Below are 17,114 nucleotides of genomic sequence, written 5' to 3' on the forward strand. Positions count from 1 at the left end.
AACGTCGGGTCACTTGTTCGTATCTCATAGCAACACTGCGTATGGGCCGGCTGACCAGTCACTCATTTGCATAGGCAAGGGCCGCCCTCTCAAAAAATAGGGTGTGTAAAAAAAAAATGCACCGGAGAGAACGTGTAAAGGCCACCCAGGAAGGCCGTAGCACAGATTCGAAGCCCAACCCTCAGAACTGTGAGGAACCACAACACGACCACCACGCTGACCTACAACTCATTGTCCTACTTCTCAACAACTTTGTGTAGTTCAAGGAATGGCCTCCAGAGGGGCACAGTCGACCAAGTTGTGTCCTTCTGCGAGGCCAATCCATAGGAAGGAACAACTGTATAGTCATAAAATCTTGCATAAGCAAATCAAACAGCAACCTTGTCGGATGTGACACAGATATGAATCTGTCCATTCGATTTGATGTGATATTCATTTGCTGCCAAACGTAAAACACTAATGGATATTGCTTCTGAACCTGCAACCTTTCTCATTTAGCAAATGGTAAATATGTGCTTTCACTTATACAGTAGAGTGCTTTTTAACGCTGTCTTTTCATTCACCAACTGCTGCCACAGCATCAGAAGCAACTGGAGGCTCAGCATCTTGCTCAAGGACACTTCGACATGGTCAGAAGGGCAGAGGGTCGAACCCACAACCTTCGAGTTGGGGAGACGACCACTCTACCGGGCGATATGCTGCCCCATCAGAAATGTTTCGATTTCATTAAATAGTGGTCCATAGTAAAAGAGGATCAAACGCTGACATTTTGTAATTTCTCACCTAAATTCAATTGGAACACCTTTAGAGAAGTCGTCCATTCGAAAGAATCTGAAAGTTGCAAAAAAACGAGAGCACGACTTGTCGCCCTTCAAATCGACATCGCACGTGCTGCCAAACCTAACGATCCATCTGAAATGCGTCAAAGAACAACAGCCAATCGCTTCCTTTCTTTAGCTCTGGGAAAATATTTGACCAATTAGATTGCTTGTTGTTGGGAGGTGGAATATGGCGGCGGTAATGTTGTGGAGTTTCCGCTCGTCGTTGACTTGCATGCAAATCAGGCCAGCGGGCTAACAAGCGAGCTAAGCTAGCGTCACGCTAGGCCTCAAGCAGAGCGGCAGCGATAGCGACAAGAATAAACACTGCTGTTTGGCCACGAGACCGGGAGTCCTTTACGAGTCTGCATGAGACCACTGAAACCCACAGAAATATGGTGGTTCTCAAAATTCGAGACCAGGTGAGAGCGCCGTGCCGAAAGCTGACAGAGAAGTTCAAGATAGCGTTTGACTGGCTAGTGCTAGCTTGGCTTTCAGTTTTTCCAGTGGAATGTAATTGAGTTTCTCGCTAGTTTGAATCGTTTGAATTTGTTTTTTTTGTACATGAATTGCTATACGCTCATTCGCGACATCACAGTGGGTTAACCAAAACCCGAGCAAAGCTTTTGTTACAATGGTGATGCCTATCACTTATGCATGACACCCATGCTCAACCAGAAAACTGCTTATCTCCAACAATTAGCCAGTCCCCCTTCACAGTTAATGAGGTAAGCCATGACTAGTTAGCGTGCTGTCCAAAACAGTTATAAGTTGCCCTGAGTGGTTTTATTCAAGCTTGTTTATTAGTAAATGACACAAACGGGATTCTGATTCTGGAACGTTGTCGGAGACGCGTACCATGGCAACATAACCTCAGCTACTAACCGTGACGTTTACATGCTTGTGACATTTCGTGGTAGCCTCTGTTGCTCTGCGCCGTGTAAACAAATAAGGTACAAATAGTGAGGATACGTGGGATATAAAATGCTATTGTGCCACCGTGATGGTGCCAGCTCACCAACTGAATGCTTTTTCGATGAAACCAGTTAATAAACTGGTAAAGACCTCCCATGTGTATACTACTTGACTGGGTGCAATTTTGTTTATAGCGTCTGTATATCAGTATTGTACATGAGTCTTGTCATCTATAAAAAGGCTGGACAAAATCCCGATTTTAAATAATGCAACTGTGTCCAAGTTGTTATGATTCTTATTACTTACATAGAGTTAACGTGCATCGGGTACAATCTAAGTATGAGGTGTCAAAGTGTCGTCCATCTGCTGTCGTTATTTAAAGCATTTATTCTTGTGTCACGCATGTGTATGCCTCTTGACATCAGTTGCTCTAATGATCTTCTGTTAGCCTGTGTGGTTGCTGAAAGAGCTGTCTCCATGGTGACCGTGTTCGAGGCCTTGAATGAGGCAAGGCGCTGCGCAGTTGTGCTTCTGGACAAGTAAAGAAAATCTCCTACAGCAGCTAAAAACAAAACGCAGATTGGTCCCACACAGAAAATGTCAACATGAGACTGTGAGAAACACAACTACCCACTTGTTAGCTTTAATTGATTATTGTAGCATCTGTTGTGCCCTGCAGAGTTCCGTGAACATTGCAGAGAAAGATAATTATTATTAATGAGAAGGCTTTTTAAGAGGCCAGAAGTCCATCCATCCATTTTCTGAGCCGCTTATCCTCACTAGGGTCGCGGGCGCGCTGGAGCCTATCCCAGCTGTCATCGGGCAGGAGGCGGGGTACACCCCGAACTGGTTGCCAGCCAATCGCAGGGCACATACAAACAGACAACCATTCGCACTCACAGTCATGCCTACGGGCAATTTAGAGTCTCCAATTAATGCATGTTTTTGGGATGTGGGAGGAAACCGGAGTGCCCGGAGAAAACCCACGCAGGCACGGGGAGAACATGCAAACTCCACACAGTCGGGGCCGGGGATTGAACCCGGGTCCTCAGAACTGTGAGGCTGACGCTCTAACCAGTCGTCCACCGTGCCGCCAGGCCAGAAGTGTGCTCCATAAATCAATCTTCAACAGACAACCTGTTTGATTATTGTGTCTACCACTCCACCAACCTAATAATGCGCTTGGTCTTCCTCGACTAAGGATGTGTAAAGTTACAACAGGAGGAGGGTTATGCAGCGTTTTCTCGTCCTCTCTGGCAATGAAATGAAGCTGTGTTGTGCTGTTTGTACTGCCAACAACTTTGGGATCATTTTTACATGGTGACTGGACTTTGATTCCTCCAAAGACTGTTAACACATGTCACTTTTGTTGTCACTGGGCCCAAAGGAACATCTTGTGGCTATGTGTCATCATTTTGGTTTGAATGTGCATATGAAAGTAGAAACCAGCCTGCTTGAGTACTCCACCTAACTTTGTATTATCTGATACATTATTTCCTCTCATTGTGGGATCTTTTACTATCATATAACCTTTTTTTGGGGGGGTGGGGGGGATTGATGACATTGAACAGATGAGTCGGGTTTGTATAGTGATTCTTGAGGATGAGAGGTTCCTACTGCTGAGGTCTGCGGGGTTAGATTTTTGTCGTTTGTTTCACTTAATGGGAACTACTGCAATGACAAGTATGCAGGTGCCCATATGTCAGCGTTCGAAAGAAATTGAAATGAAATGAATGCTCTTTCCTTCCACAGCCTGCTTTGCTGAAAGCAATTTTCAATGTGGACCCTGATGAAGTGCGCTCACTTATATTCAAAAAGGAGGACGTGAATGCCCAGGTAATCTCCCTGACTGTTTTCTTTTTTCCAAATATAACACTTTATCGTGTCCTTTCATTTCTTTTCATTGTAAAAATAGCAGTGTTCCGTACCTTTATTTTCTTGCACTCCTCACTGCTTCGGCGTGGGTGTTTATTCAATCTTGCTCGTGTTCCAAGTGGCACACTATATTTATTCCACTATTTATGTGGGTGATCTTTGTGGGGCTTTGATTAATGACCTTGAAAAACATATTGCTTGTTTTCACCACTTATCAGGGCCGTGGAGACTTGTATTACAGTAGCCTGTCTTTCTTCTTCCAGGACAATGAGAAGCGGACGCCACTCCATGCTGCTGCCTACCTTGGAGATGCAGAAATTATAGAACTTCTGATCCTCTCAGGTCTACTTAATGTTACAATACAAATATCAACATATCGCTTTGGGTCGTGCGGCAGATTGCAAAGTAGAAGTTGTGAGTGATGTGGTCCCACCCTTTATACAAATACTAACATTGCCTCACGACTTCCACACCAGACCTAATTCATTCATTAACCACCCCCTTTTTGAGACAATTTATTATTATGATCTTGAAAATTCTTAGTTTACTAGAGTACTGCTGTCGATGATAATTTTGAAAATGGGGACACGTGTTGCTAAAATCAAAGACATGATTATAGCCAAGTTGTGCATGCACAGTGCTCAACATAATAAAAAAAAAAAACAGTTTATACTACAAAATATTCCCATAAATGATTGCAAATGACTTTTTTTGCATACACAAATGTGTAACTTTTCTAACAAAATCAGTTAATGATGCAGAAATGAGGACACGCCAATAGATCTAAATTTAAGATTCAAAACCTAATTCAAAAGAATTCATCAAAAAGTCCATCTAATAATAATAAACATTTCTGTTGTCCTTGCATCCACTAAGAAAATGATAAAACACTTAGTTTTAAAAGAGGATACACTCATTTGTATGCACTGTAGACACATTTACATTTAAACCTTAATAGTGTTTCTAACGGCGGCAAGGTGGACGACTGGTTAGAGCGTCAGCCTCACAGTTCTGAGTACCGGGGTTCAATCCCCGGCCCCGCCTGTGCGGAGTTTGCATGTTCTCCCCGTGCCTGCGTGGGTTTTCTCCCGGCACTCCGGTTTCCTCCCACATCCCAAAAACATGCATTAATTGAAGACTCTAAATTGCCCGTAGGTGTGACTGTGCATGCGAATGGTTGTTTGTTTGTATGCGATTGGCTGCCAGCCCTGCGATTGGCAGGCAGCCAGTTCGGGGTGTACCCCGCCTCCTGCTCGATGATAGCTGGGATAGGCTGCAGCACGCCCGCGACCCTAGTGAGGAGAAGCGGCTCAGAAATTGGATGGATGGATGGATGGATAGTGTTTCTAACTGTGTGGCACTAATATAGGGTCAAACTGTTGCCATCATAAAGCATTTGTTAACTCTACAGGGGATGTATTCTTACTTAAGTGCTGTTAGCAATAACAGTGAAAAACATGTAGCGGGAGGGAGTATGCAAAACAATAATATCCACCTCACTTTCGGTGTATGTTCTACACTGTTCTACTATTTTTATTGTTATTGTCGCTTTAGAGACTATGTGTATTACCTTTGTCACTGCTAGTTTTGTTACAATACCAAAGTTCTGACGTTGATGCTCTACATGTATAAGTTACCTTGTTACCAATACTGAAATGGTACTATGGCAAAAACCACAAACCTTCAGTAAAAGCAGTGGAATAATAGCTGGCAAAACATTGAATTTCAAATGATTTAGATTTTTATGAATTCTAAATAACATTAGGCCATGGACCATTTTAAATAAGAATTATTATTAAATACAATTATAAATTGATATAAATAATGAATTAGAAAAAAATGCATGGCAGTTAAGCTTTTAAACAAAAATAAAATGATTCGTGCAGCTGCTGAGTAGGTGTTGAACTGACTCGTCGACTATTTGATGCCTCAACTTTACCACTGTACAATAATTAATCACCAATAATGTGTTTTGGCAACAACAGGGATGCCTCGCTGCTTCAACCAAGCATGCTTTGCCTCTTATTTGGAAAATTGTTCACTATTTGTTAAACTGCACACAGCCACTCTTAAAAATACCGATACTGAAATGGTACAATACAGTTTTTTACAACAAACTATTGCGATAATTTTTCAGTACCAGTACATCATGCAACCTTACTCATTACTGCTACGTTTCAATAAGTTTCCATTTCGGGTTCTATGGTTGTCATCACATTTTCTCTTTGCCATCTGGTGGCACCGCAGAGGGAAAAAAGCTTCCCGTGAGGCTTGACTAAATCTCAAGAAACTACGTGGCATCACACATGATGTCACAAATGGCATTTTTTGACAATGACACGTTTTTGTGTGACTCAAAGCATGTTTTTCATGAAAATTGTGTTCATTGTCCAAACTGTATAACCCTGTACAATTGGAGGGTTTCCACTGTATGAATTTGGACGTTTATCACTATGTTCAAGTTTGTTGTTCCATAAATGTCTGTAAATAAACTGACTGCCAGTGCCCTCTGACTTGTGCTGTAGGTGCCAGAGTAAATGCCAAAGATAGCAAGTGGCTCACTCCTCTCCATCGAGCTGTTGCCTCCTGTAGCGAGGTATGACATTGTCTTTCTCTCTCTGTCTCTCTCTTTCTCTCGCATGCACAAACCTGCGACTGCGCACTATATTGAACATTAAACATCGTGTTAAATTATACAGTAAATGTGTTTGTGACATGTTGTGGCAGGAGGCTGTGCAAGTATTGCTGAAACACTCTGCAGACGTAAATGCCCGAGACAAGAACTGGCAGACGCCGCTACACATCGCGGCTGCCAACAAAGCAGTCCGCTGTGCCGAAGCACTCGTCCCTCTGCTCAGCAATGTGAACGTGTCGGACAGAGCTGGCCGGACTGCGCTGCACCATGCAGCCTTCAGTGGTCACCTGGAGGTATTACAGCGGAGTGAACCCCAATCTATTTGCAGTTCACTTTTCACAAATTCACCCATTTATTTTTGGTGTGGAACCTCTCTTCCGCTGCTCTTTCTGTAATACCATAAAAATACAAGTTGTGGTTTTGAATTATACTGGCAATATTTTTCTTACATTGTTTGTCTACAATGCACCTCTACACCACTCCAAACTACAACCACAATAATAGACTAATTGTTAAATTAACTTACCTGTACTTACCATTAGTGCTGAGAGTGGAAAAAAGGAGGGCGAAAAAGGCAAAGATACTCCCGGCGCACAAACACAGACAAGCGCGATGCACTAGCTAAGCAGAAACACTATGGTGCTGGGACAAAATGGCAGACGAGGCACGGGCGTCGTAAAGTCGAAACGTCGTAGGTCGAGTACGTCGTAACTCGAGGACTTCCTGTATAAATAAAAAAATACTTTTCCTAGGTATGAGTTATTTATTTAATTCAAGTCCAATGTTGAAATGCAGTGACGTTGCAGTCACAGTGTTGAGCAGCCCATGACTCATTGCTTTTTTTTCTTTTCTTTTCTGCGGCTGTCCCTGTTGATGCTGTCAGATGGTGCAGCTCTTGCTGTCGAGAGGGGCCAACATCAATGCTTTCGACAAGAAGGACCGGCGTGCAATCCATTGGGCAGCCTACATGGGTAAAAATAAATCCACTTGCTCTGTTAAATAATTAGTGCTCTGTGTAACATGGAGCCAGGACTTTATAGGCATCAAATATATTATACAGTACATATCATTGCTGTCTGATGAAAACTGTATGTTTTAAACATTTAGTACCAGAAACGTGGATCTGTGTTTTCATTATCCGTATATGTTGTACATGTAATTTATGTTTTGTTATGTAGCTTTACTGGCTAAGTTATGTAAGTTTTTCCATCACAGCAGCAACATTGTTAGTGACAGTGCAGTTGATGCTTTGATATGGGTGGTCATTTGAACCTTCAGGTCACATTGAAGTGGTAAAGCTGCTGGCGTCTCATGGAGCCGAAGTGGGCTGCAAAGATAAGAAATCGTACACACCTCTGCACGCAGCTGCCTCCAGTGGGATGATCAGTGTTGTCAAATACTTCCTGGACCTGGCGGTTGATGTGAGTTCCACCCACGATTGGAATGTCAATGGGTTATGCGTAGATATGAAATAGCATCACACTGTCCTATACCTAAACATAGTGGTGTTTGTAAAGCCAACTCCTATAAATAGGTTGCTGTTGTTTTTGTTTTTGTTTTGTTTTTACAAGATCAATGAGCCTAACGCGTACGGCAACACGCCACTCCATGTGGCCTGCTATAACGGTCAAGATGTGGTGGTGAACGAGCTCATAGAGTGTGGGGCGAATGTCAACCAGGTGAACGAGAAGGGCTTTGCGCCCCTCCACTTTACTGCTGCTTCCCGGCAAGGCAAGCTATGTCTGGAGCTGCTTGTCTGCAATGGGGCTGATGTCAACATCAAGGTGCGTGAACCTTCATCAGGGCATCTCCAAAAACTAGCTTTACCCTCTTCCACTGCAAAACCATGGCCATCTATTTGTGTGACTGTACTTTAACTGTACAGTACATTAACCCTAACTCTTAAATGTCTGTGTATATAGTCATCCAGGTCATGGTAATCTGCAAAGGTTGAATTGAGTCAACTAGACTTTGGCATAAATAAGGAAACACCAAACAAAAAATAGAAATAAAGAAGCCTTCCAATTACCTTGATACAACCTTTCAGCCTAACCCTAAAAGCCCTTTTTAAAAAGCTGCATATTTTACCAGCATTTCTCTTTTTTTAATTTAGAGTAAGGATGCAAAGACTCCCCTCCACATGACAGCAATCCATGGAAGATTCTCAAGGTCTCTAGCAATCATTGAAAATGGTGAGCTTGTCCGAAACGGTTTGAATGTTGCATCTCGTACTTTGGCTCATAGGCACGACTTGTGTTATTTCCCTTAAGGGGCTGAGGTTGACTGTGAGGATAAGAACGGAAATACGCCGCTGCATATTGCTGCACGATACGGACACGAGCTGCTCATCAACACGCTCATTGCCAACAGAGCTGACACCACCAAGTGAGTGAAGCCTGTCCACAAATGTACCAAATTTGTTGTTGAAGTAAAGTTAGAACCATAATGATACAAATGATTCTGAAGATTTGCGAACTGAAATCACATTGATCTTTAAAAATATTTTAGACCGTTTACATCCTCACACGTGTCAATATCTATGTACCAAAATGGATTTAAATGTATTGGGTACATAATCAATTCAAGTCAGTCAGTGACGTAATTGAACAGTTTAGTTATTTTTGTGGTTGGGAGTTGAGTCAGTAACTCCTGTACTGCCTCCCACTAAGATGATTCTTTATCTCATGTAGCTAAATAAGGTAACCAAATATATGTAAACACCTCGCAATATGATGAATTGTGGCTCCTAAACGCCTCCATTTTCCCATCAGGAAAAAAAAGAGTACGACTGTAACCGTAATTATCTTTGTTTTAGGTGCTGTCGTTCACAAGTTAACAGCTGAGCTTCTCTCTTGGTTACTCTGTGGCTAACCAACACAGTAGAACCAAAAAACAATAGTTTTTCACATGAATTAAAGTGTGGAGACTTATCGTATGTTGTAAATGAGTTCCCTTCACAGTATAGACGATCTTTCATTATGTGGAGATGCTTAACTTTTCCGGCGATGAGCCTTCCAGTGACAATCGTATGATCGTGTGCGTCCGTGTTAGTGTTCCGGGGAGCTATGTTGCGCTCAGTCCGTCCGTCTCAGTTCTTGATGTTTCGTTGCATTTCTCCGTAATTGTAAATTTTGTTTTAAACACCAGTTTCACTTGACATAAATTCTAATATAGGAGGTGACATTGTTCAGCGTCATTATTAAAAACGCATTGCGTGCATTGACAACACGCTAACCATGAGAAAGTCTTTGCAGACGAGGGGTCCACGGTATGTTCCCACTGCATTTGGCTGCTCTCAGTGGATTCTCTGACTGCTGCCGAAAGCTTCTGTCTTCAGGTAACTTCAATATGAAAGTTTATCATGCAAGGGAGTTACACATTGTTGTTCATCATCCTTTTTTCATCAGATTTTGATATAGACACTCCTGATGACTTTGGAAGGACTTGTTTACAAGCCGCAGCTGCTGGAGGGTGAGTCATTACAGCCAAATGTTGCTTTTTAATTTTATTTTATTATTATTTTTTATGTTCCAGTCATTTAATCACTCCTAACAATAAAAGCCCATAATTTATCATGTTGTCTGTGGTAAATCTCTGCAGAAACCTGGAATGTCTCAATCTACTTCTCAACACGGGGGCAGACTTAAACAAAAAGGACAGCTTTGGCAGGTTTGTGATGATGTTTAAACGAGCTCTCTATTTCTGTGAACATTGGCACTTAAAAAAGAATGAATCCTCCCTCTCCCACATTTTGGTCGAAAACCTGCTTTCTGTCTGTGACATCAGCACAAGAAGAATATCTGATTTCCCTGTACTAGTTGAACGTACTCGGTTAGCTCACAAGCAAGTCCTAGGGCGTAATTGTTGCCTATATTCAAAGTCTGGATATTTTTTTTTTTTTTTTTTTTAAGACAACACCGAGTGAAAATAATGAGGTCAGATAAATTTGTGTAGGCTTGTTTTGTGAGAATCAATCACTGCAATGCCTCCTTGCAGAGAGCGGCCACCTAAGGCGATTCATTTCCACCTATATTCAAGAGTTTCTTGGGTTGATTGCATCACTCACCTTTGAAAAACAGTTAGCAGATACCACAGGTGGCATGGCGCCTTATGTCATTGTGAACTCTGATGGGCACCGCTGGCTGTCAACATGATAGACACCTGCCATCAGGCAATCAGCTCGGCTGACAGGGACTAGGATGTGCACGGCATGTGCACTTTGAAATGCAGGGCTGGTCTTCGTGACGTGTTAGCACCATTTTAATTAATGACTGAATTTTCATTTTAATACATTAAAATGTTTATTTTTTTTTACTTAATGCAATTATAATGACTGTCAATTATCTGCAGATTTTCACTGTTCGCGGTCTGGCTCGGTCACTATCCCCCTCAAATAGTCAGGTCCACTGTATTGGAAATGACTGCCAGCTTCATTTTCTTGAGCAAAAAATACAAAATCAATTTGTCAGTGAAATGTGGACCATTAAGACACCATAGCTCCTTTAATGGCTAATTGCTTTGGTAGTTTTGCGGTTTAGTTTGAACAGTCAGCTAAGCAACATTTGTCTTTCCAGGACTTCTCTGCACTACGCTGCTGCCAACTGTAACTACCAGTGTCTGTTTGCGCTGGTGCGCTCTGGGGCCAGTGTCAACGACGTTGACGAGAGGGGCTGCACTCCGCTTCACTACGCCGCCGCTTCTGACACAGATGGAAAGTCAGTAATGCCCTGACTATTATTGAACATGTCATAATAATGAAGCGACACGTGATGTCATTACATTTTGTACACACATTTTTGAGTTCTTTAAATTCAAAAGAAGCGGCAGCTTTATAGGAGGCTTATGATATCTATAGTTTTTTTTTAATGATTGAACGCTATAGCTTTGCTTGCAATATTGTTGATGTTGAGTAATAAATAAATGGTTGACTTTAAGTTATAAAGAATATTTGTTTTGGCTCTAAGGTGCCTGGAATATTTACTGCGAAATGATGCAAATCCAGGGATCCGAGACAATCAGGGCTACAATGCTGTGCATTATGCCTCTGCATATGGACATCGCCTCTGTCTGGAGCTGGTAAGAGCGTCACTATTGACTGCATGTTGTGTAAAACCCATTGTACCTGCTTGTCTTGATAAAGGTATTGCTTAATTTCCCCAACTGTTTTAGATGGCAAGTGAAACACCTCTAGATGAGGTGAGTAGAATTTGTGAATTTTCTTGTCGTAGACACAGTATATCCTCAAATTGTGGCTTCTCCGTCCCCTAAACAAAAAAAAAAAAAATCTGTTCTCTTTGTTGTCTGATCTGTTTTTTTACACATACCAAGCCTGGGATGAACTTGACTGAGAGGAAACAAATCAGAAAGTGAATAAAACATTAACAATGAATTTCACATCGGTTTACAGCCACTCAGCAGGCACAAACTTGCCGTAACGTTGCAAAAGCGCTTGTTCTTGTCTGCTTTGGCTACTTTGTTTTTGGCAGGTAGGTGTGTTCCCATTATAAAAATGATAGTAACGATTCTCAGTTGACCAATAAATGGGTGTCCAGCTCCACCCATAGCCAAGTATTAAATCAGTGAAGTAAATTAAGGTCTCCTCTCAAAATGTAACCTCCATTAAATACTGCAAATAAATGACTTTTCCAGTTGAATAAATAAGTACCCTTGGCCACTATTTGAGGAAATGCTGAATTTATTAATTTGATACTGACCTCCAAAGCCATCCAAATATATATATATATATATATATATGTATATATATATAGATGTATATATATGTTTTTGTAATACCAGTTAATGGAAAACTCAGGGACAGACATCCTCAATGACTCTGAAGTCCGAGCTCCCATAAGCCCTTTGCACCTTGCTGTGAGTCAAATTTTTTGCACTCAAAACATTTCTCTTTATTATTCTTATTAGCTTTTTTAATTATTATTTTATTTATGTTATCCCCTAATATTTGGACGGTTGTTTGTGGTGTTCAGGCATACCACGGTCACCACCAAGCCATGGAGGTTCTGGTGCAGTCTCTATTGGACCTGAATGTGAGAAACAGCCAAGGGCGCACACCTCTAGACTTGGCTGCGTTTAAGGGCCATGTGGAGTGTGTGGATGTTTTAATCAACCAGGGTGCCTCCATCTTGGTCAAAGACTTTACCTTAAAGCGAACTCCTATTCATGCTGCAGGTATGGGCCTGGGGTAAATCATTTAGTGAGTTTACTTTTATGTTTTGAAATTCATTAACTCATACACAAAAAAGCAAATGAACTGTTTATCGATCCCCGCAGCTACTAATGGTCATTCAGAATGTTTACGTTTGCTAATTGGAAATGCTGATCTTCAAAGTGCAGTGGACATTCAAGATGGTAACGGACAGTAAGTCAGTGTTATTTGCTATACTCCCTCGAGATGCGAGTCTATGCACAATTTAACATTTTTTTCTGAAAATTCTCAGAACCCCTCTGATGCTGTCTGTTCTAAGTGGACACACAGACTGTGTATATTCCTTGCTTAATAAGGGAGCCGGTGTAGAAGCCAAAGACAGGTGGGGCAGGACTGCCCTGCATAGAGGAGTGAGTGTGACTTTCCCTTTTCTCTTAGTAAAAACAACCAGTCATGTAATAAAAGCTTTAAAAATCCGTCATTCCAGGCCGGCATCTGTAACAACACTCATATCTGTTCTTGATTATTTTAATTTTTATTTTCTATTTTCAGGCTGTGACTGGTCACGAGGAATGTGTGGAGGCTTTGCTTCAGCATAGTGCCAGCTTTCTGGTGCAGGACTGTAAAGGCCGCACACCCATCCACCTGGCAGCAGCATGTGGACACATTGGTGTACTAGGAGGTCTGCTGCATGCTGCCCAGTCTTTGGAAACACCTCCAGTGTTAACAGACAGCCAAGGCTACACACCGCTGCACTGGTCCTGCTATAATGGTGTGGTATAAAAAGAAACTGACGATAGGCATGTTTGTATGTTGACTAATCTAGGGGTCCTCGCTTTATGACGCAGTTTCGTTCCTACGACGGTTAAGTCATCTGAATTTGTAGGAACGCATTGTAGTCCATCAGTAACCAACGCTAATGCTGTAGTATAGTCAAAATTACAGTAAATATTTTTGTGGAAAACAATATATCTTTGTGCCGACATAATTTTTACATCTCTGCGTGAACTAGTTCATTGCTCGTCATTCCCAACTTCAAAACATAGTATGTTGAGAACCTTATAAACCGAGGACTCCTGTACATATTTAGGATTTAGGAATGCAGAATTTCATTTGAATCATTAGATTTTTTTAAATTTTAAAAAAAAAAAATATATATATATATATATATATATATATATATATATATATTTTTTTTTTTTTTTTTTTTTTTTTTTTTTTAAAGTGGTCCCCCCTCATAAAACAAAAGAAAAGTTACTAAAATCCTAAATAAGCAAATGCAGCTATGTTTGGACAATGTTGGCGCAGCTTGACAGTAAACCCTGATTCTTTCTTAAAGGTCATGATACATGCGTGGAGGTTCTGTTGGAACAAGAGATTTTCCAAAAAGCAGAAGGCAATCCCTTTACCCCACTTCACTGTGCTGTGTAAGTTACCAAATCATTACAATAAATGACAGATTGTAAGGTCAGATGCGGTTTCGAAAATATATATTTTTTCTCTCTTAAGGATCCGTGACAATGAAGGTGCTGCTGAGATGCTAATAGACACCATGGGCCCTGCCATTGTCAACGCCAAAGACAGTAAAAACAGGTGAAATCTGGAGTCTGTCATCAACTTCGATGTTGGAGAAACCTTTTCAATAAGGTTATTACTTTATCAGCTTTAAACTGCGATTTGTGTCATTTGTTTTGTGTCCAGGACCCCTCTGCATGCTGCAGCCTTCACTGACCATGTTGAGTGTCTGCAGCTGTTGCTGAGCCACAACGCTCAGGTCAACAGTGTGGATGCCGCGGGGAGGACCCCGCTCATGATGGCTGCCGAGAACGGCCAAACCAACGCTGTCGGTATGCAGGCTGCACACAAGCAAATATGCCAGAGACAAACTCATCCAAATGTTATTGAGTTCAACTTATATGTGCCCTTCTCACTGTTAAGAGCTCCTGGTGAGTAGTGCAAAAGCAGATCTCACTATTCAGGATGCAGTGAAGAACACTGCGCTTCATCTTGCTTGTAGTAAGGTCAGTACAGTTTTAACCACTAGAGGGCTGTGTTTCACTAATAGCATGTACTCTTGCATGCGTATGCTAAATGGACGCTATTTGATTTAACTTGTGATTTCTTGGCTACTTGGTCATTTTTAGCACCAGTAAAACTCCTCTTGTTTTTTTTTTTCCACAGGGACATGAAACCAGTGCCTTGTTGATATTGGAGAAGATTTCAGATAAGAACCTCATAAATGCCACTAATGCCGCCTTACAGACGTACGTATCACTTGAAATAGTTGTCATGTGTCTGGCAACAGACTAATGAATTCAACTTGACATTTTGAATTCAGGATGCGTCTCGTATCGATGGCCCTCCCTATCAACTCGGGATGCAAAATTCTAGGACTGTTGGAAAAGTAGAAAACTTTACATGTGAATTAAAGAGAGTACATTTCAGCCAGGGTACCATCTGGATTGCTCATCAGTCAATCACAGGTCACATCCTGTATAGACAACCAACCATTCGCTCATATTCATACCTGTAGACAATGTAGAGCCTTCCACTTAATTTAATTTGCATGTTTTGGAATTTCTGGAATATGGGAGGAAGCCAGTGTACCTGAAGAAACCCTGCACAAGCAAAGGAAGAACGTACAAATACCACACAGAAAGGCCTGAGCTGAGATCTGAGCCCCAAACCTCAGAGGCAGCTGTTAATCACCACCCTAGCGTGCTGAAATTAAACCAAACCTTTTAAAAATTGGTGGGAAAAAAAAATAGATCCCTGTATTTTTAAGTATTGAGTACTGTTTGCATGCATGTCAGCTTATGACAAAATGTATTTCTTTTGTTTGTATATTATATATTATGTCAAAAATATGACTCTGAGCTATTCAGTTAATTTAATTATCAATAATTCCGATTAACATTGCCCAACTCCTTTGGGAAACCTCCCATGGAAAATTATGAGACATTTTCCAGCCCTTTGCAGCTCCACCTTCTTCTCAATCCTTTTCTTCTTTTTTTTTTCATTTCAAGGCCTCTGCACGTAGCTGCAAGGAATGGCCTGACGGTGGTGGTGCAAGAGCTGCTCGCAAAAGGAGCCAGTGTCCTTGCAGTCGATGAGAATGGTAAATGTATTTTTAACATTCGAGAAATAGACAAATGTTGTTACATTTTACAATAAACACTGGTGTGTGTGTGTGATCATTCCCTCAGGTTACACACCCGCCTTGGCTTGTGCCCCCAACAAAGACGTGGCAGACTGCCTCGCCCTCATCCTGGCCACCATGATGCCTGTGTCACCCTGCACCCCGGCGGCCACCCTTCCTTTCAGTGCCATTAACCACTACACCACCAGCCCCTCCAAGAGCATCACCTTCGATAGCCTTCCTGTGCTGCACGGCCAGCACAGCTCCTACTGCAGCTTCAACAACATTAGCCATCGCGATGTCTTCTACAAAGACGAAGAGCTCAACGACTCTGACTCAGAGACGTACTGAAGGACAAGATCTGCGTGAAACATACACACACACACACACGGTGTCTTAAAATTCACCCAGGGCCAGCTTGGTAGGGCAGACGAAGAAGAGACGAGCCCCTTCAGGAGCCTTAAAAGTCATCCCCTCCCGACCTCATCTAGCACCAGGTGTCCTTCCAGCTGATACAAGGCTACACTGACTCACTATTTAAGTGATTGCACTCGATGGGCATACAGCGACCTTTTTACTGCAATAACATGCTGACAGAAGGACAGTAGCACCTCACAGAAAGCGAAACCAGCATGGACCTAAAGATGCGGATGAATTTTAACCTAATTTTAATTCAGTGTACATGAGTTTGTTCGTTTTGTGAGGGTGTATTGGTTGGTTTTCCTGGAGGCGGTGCAGCCAGTTTAAATTTTTTTTCAATGTTTGTGTGAATTTAAGGTAGATTCTACACATTCTCTTTCAGAATGCACTTGTCCTTTCAAGCCCGTTTCACACAGGAAGGAAATTGTGGGAATGTTTGAGAGGAAGAAAAAAAAAAATTAAAATCTCCTATCCTTGTCTTTAACTCCCTATCCTCTTGAAAAGAACAATTATTTACATCATGTTATTTTAATGTTGATCAACCTCACTCACCCTTGTGTATTGATCTATCCACCACGGTTTAGTCTCAAGAATAAATTATTTGTGTACTTTTGAGTCCTATAGATGTGCTCATTTTGTGCCTTCATTAGTGACTGAGGGGGGTATAGAGGCAGCTGTAAAAGCACAGTGACTAGTTAAGTAATGGAAGTGTTCGTGAAAGGCACTGAGCCACTGTTGAGGTACAGGCATAAACCAAGGACTGAACAGTGTTTTGATTTTATTTGACTATTAGACAGTGTGGTTTTCTTGCTTTGTTGTCGCAAAAAGAACCCACTCAAATCTCACACTTGAAATTCTCCACTTTCCTCTGTAGAAAGACATTAACTGGAAATATGTGGATTCCTATGAAAGTTTTCTTCAGGTGGGATATACCTGCAATGTACATATAAACAAAAGAAAGAACTGTGAGTCAAAGTTGCAATGAATTATTTCAGTACTGAGATTGGTGTATATTTTACGGGTAATAAAGAAATGAGTTATTTATGGAAATGGCTCGTCATTAGGTATTGCATTTAATACCCAAAGCAACTACTGAAACGATGTAATGTAACAGTTCCAAAGATTCGAAAGTATATTTGGCAATTA

General features: G+C 41.5%; 2 protein-coding genes across 2 annotated transcripts in view; one reads left to right on the top strand and one right to left on the bottom strand.

Annotated features, from left to right (window-relative positions):
• hdac9b (histone deacetylase 9b) overlaps positions 1 to 804 on the bottom strand; it is a 39,162-nt gene extending 38,358 nt beyond the window's left edge. Inside the window, exon 1 of the mRNA XM_061675148.1 lies at positions 784 to 804. The gene's annotated coding sequence lies outside the window, so the exon portion shown is untranslated. The remainder of the gene's footprint in view (positions 1 to 783) is intronic.
• A 203-nt stretch (positions 805 to 1,007) lies between these two features.
• ankrd28b (ankyrin repeat domain 28b) lies at positions 1,008 to 17,018 on the top strand. The gene is made up of 28 exons (XM_061675152.1): positions 1,008 to 1,240; positions 3,486 to 3,569; positions 3,872 to 3,950; positions 6,134 to 6,204; positions 6,336 to 6,536; positions 7,127 to 7,214; positions 7,522 to 7,664; positions 7,815 to 8,027; positions 8,357 to 8,435; positions 8,514 to 8,628; positions 9,498 to 9,580; positions 9,651 to 9,714; positions 9,844 to 9,912; positions 10,818 to 10,958; positions 11,208 to 11,319; positions 11,413 to 11,439; positions 12,040 to 12,114; positions 12,231 to 12,432; positions 12,535 to 12,622; positions 12,702 to 12,819; positions 12,962 to 13,181; positions 13,749 to 13,836; positions 13,919 to 14,002; positions 14,111 to 14,256; positions 14,348 to 14,430; positions 14,591 to 14,673; positions 15,436 to 15,527; positions 15,616 to 17,018. The coding sequence occupies exons 1-28, from the start codon at positions 1,214 to 1,216 to the stop codon at positions 15,897 to 15,899; spliced, it is 3,159 nt and encodes a 1,052-aa protein (XP_061531136.1). The 5' UTR covers positions 1,008 to 1,213; the 3' UTR covers positions 15,900 to 17,018.
• The last annotated feature ends 96 nt before the right edge of the window (positions 17,019 to 17,114 follow it).

Source organism: Phycodurus eques, chromosome 4 (genome assembly GCF_024500275.1).
Source record: "Phycodurus eques isolate BA_2022a chromosome 4, UOR_Pequ_1.1, whole genome shotgun sequence".
NCBI classification, from domain to species: domain Eukaryota; kingdom Metazoa; phylum Chordata; class Actinopteri; order Syngnathiformes; family Syngnathidae; genus Phycodurus; species Phycodurus eques.

Bases quoted from the DNA above. Each gene is read 5' to 3' on its own strand.
- ankrd28b (XM_061675152.1), top strand. From the start codon at position 1,214: ATGGTGGTTCTCAAAATTCGAGACCAG. The intron at 14,003-14,110 runs GTGAAATCTGGA...TTTTGTGTCCAG, and splicing joins GCCAAAGACAGTAAAAACAG to GACCCCTCTGCATGCTGCAG. The intron at 15,528-15,615 runs GTAAATGTATTT...TCATTCCCTCAG, and splicing joins CCTTGCAGTCGATGAGAATG to GTTACACACCCGCCTTGGCT.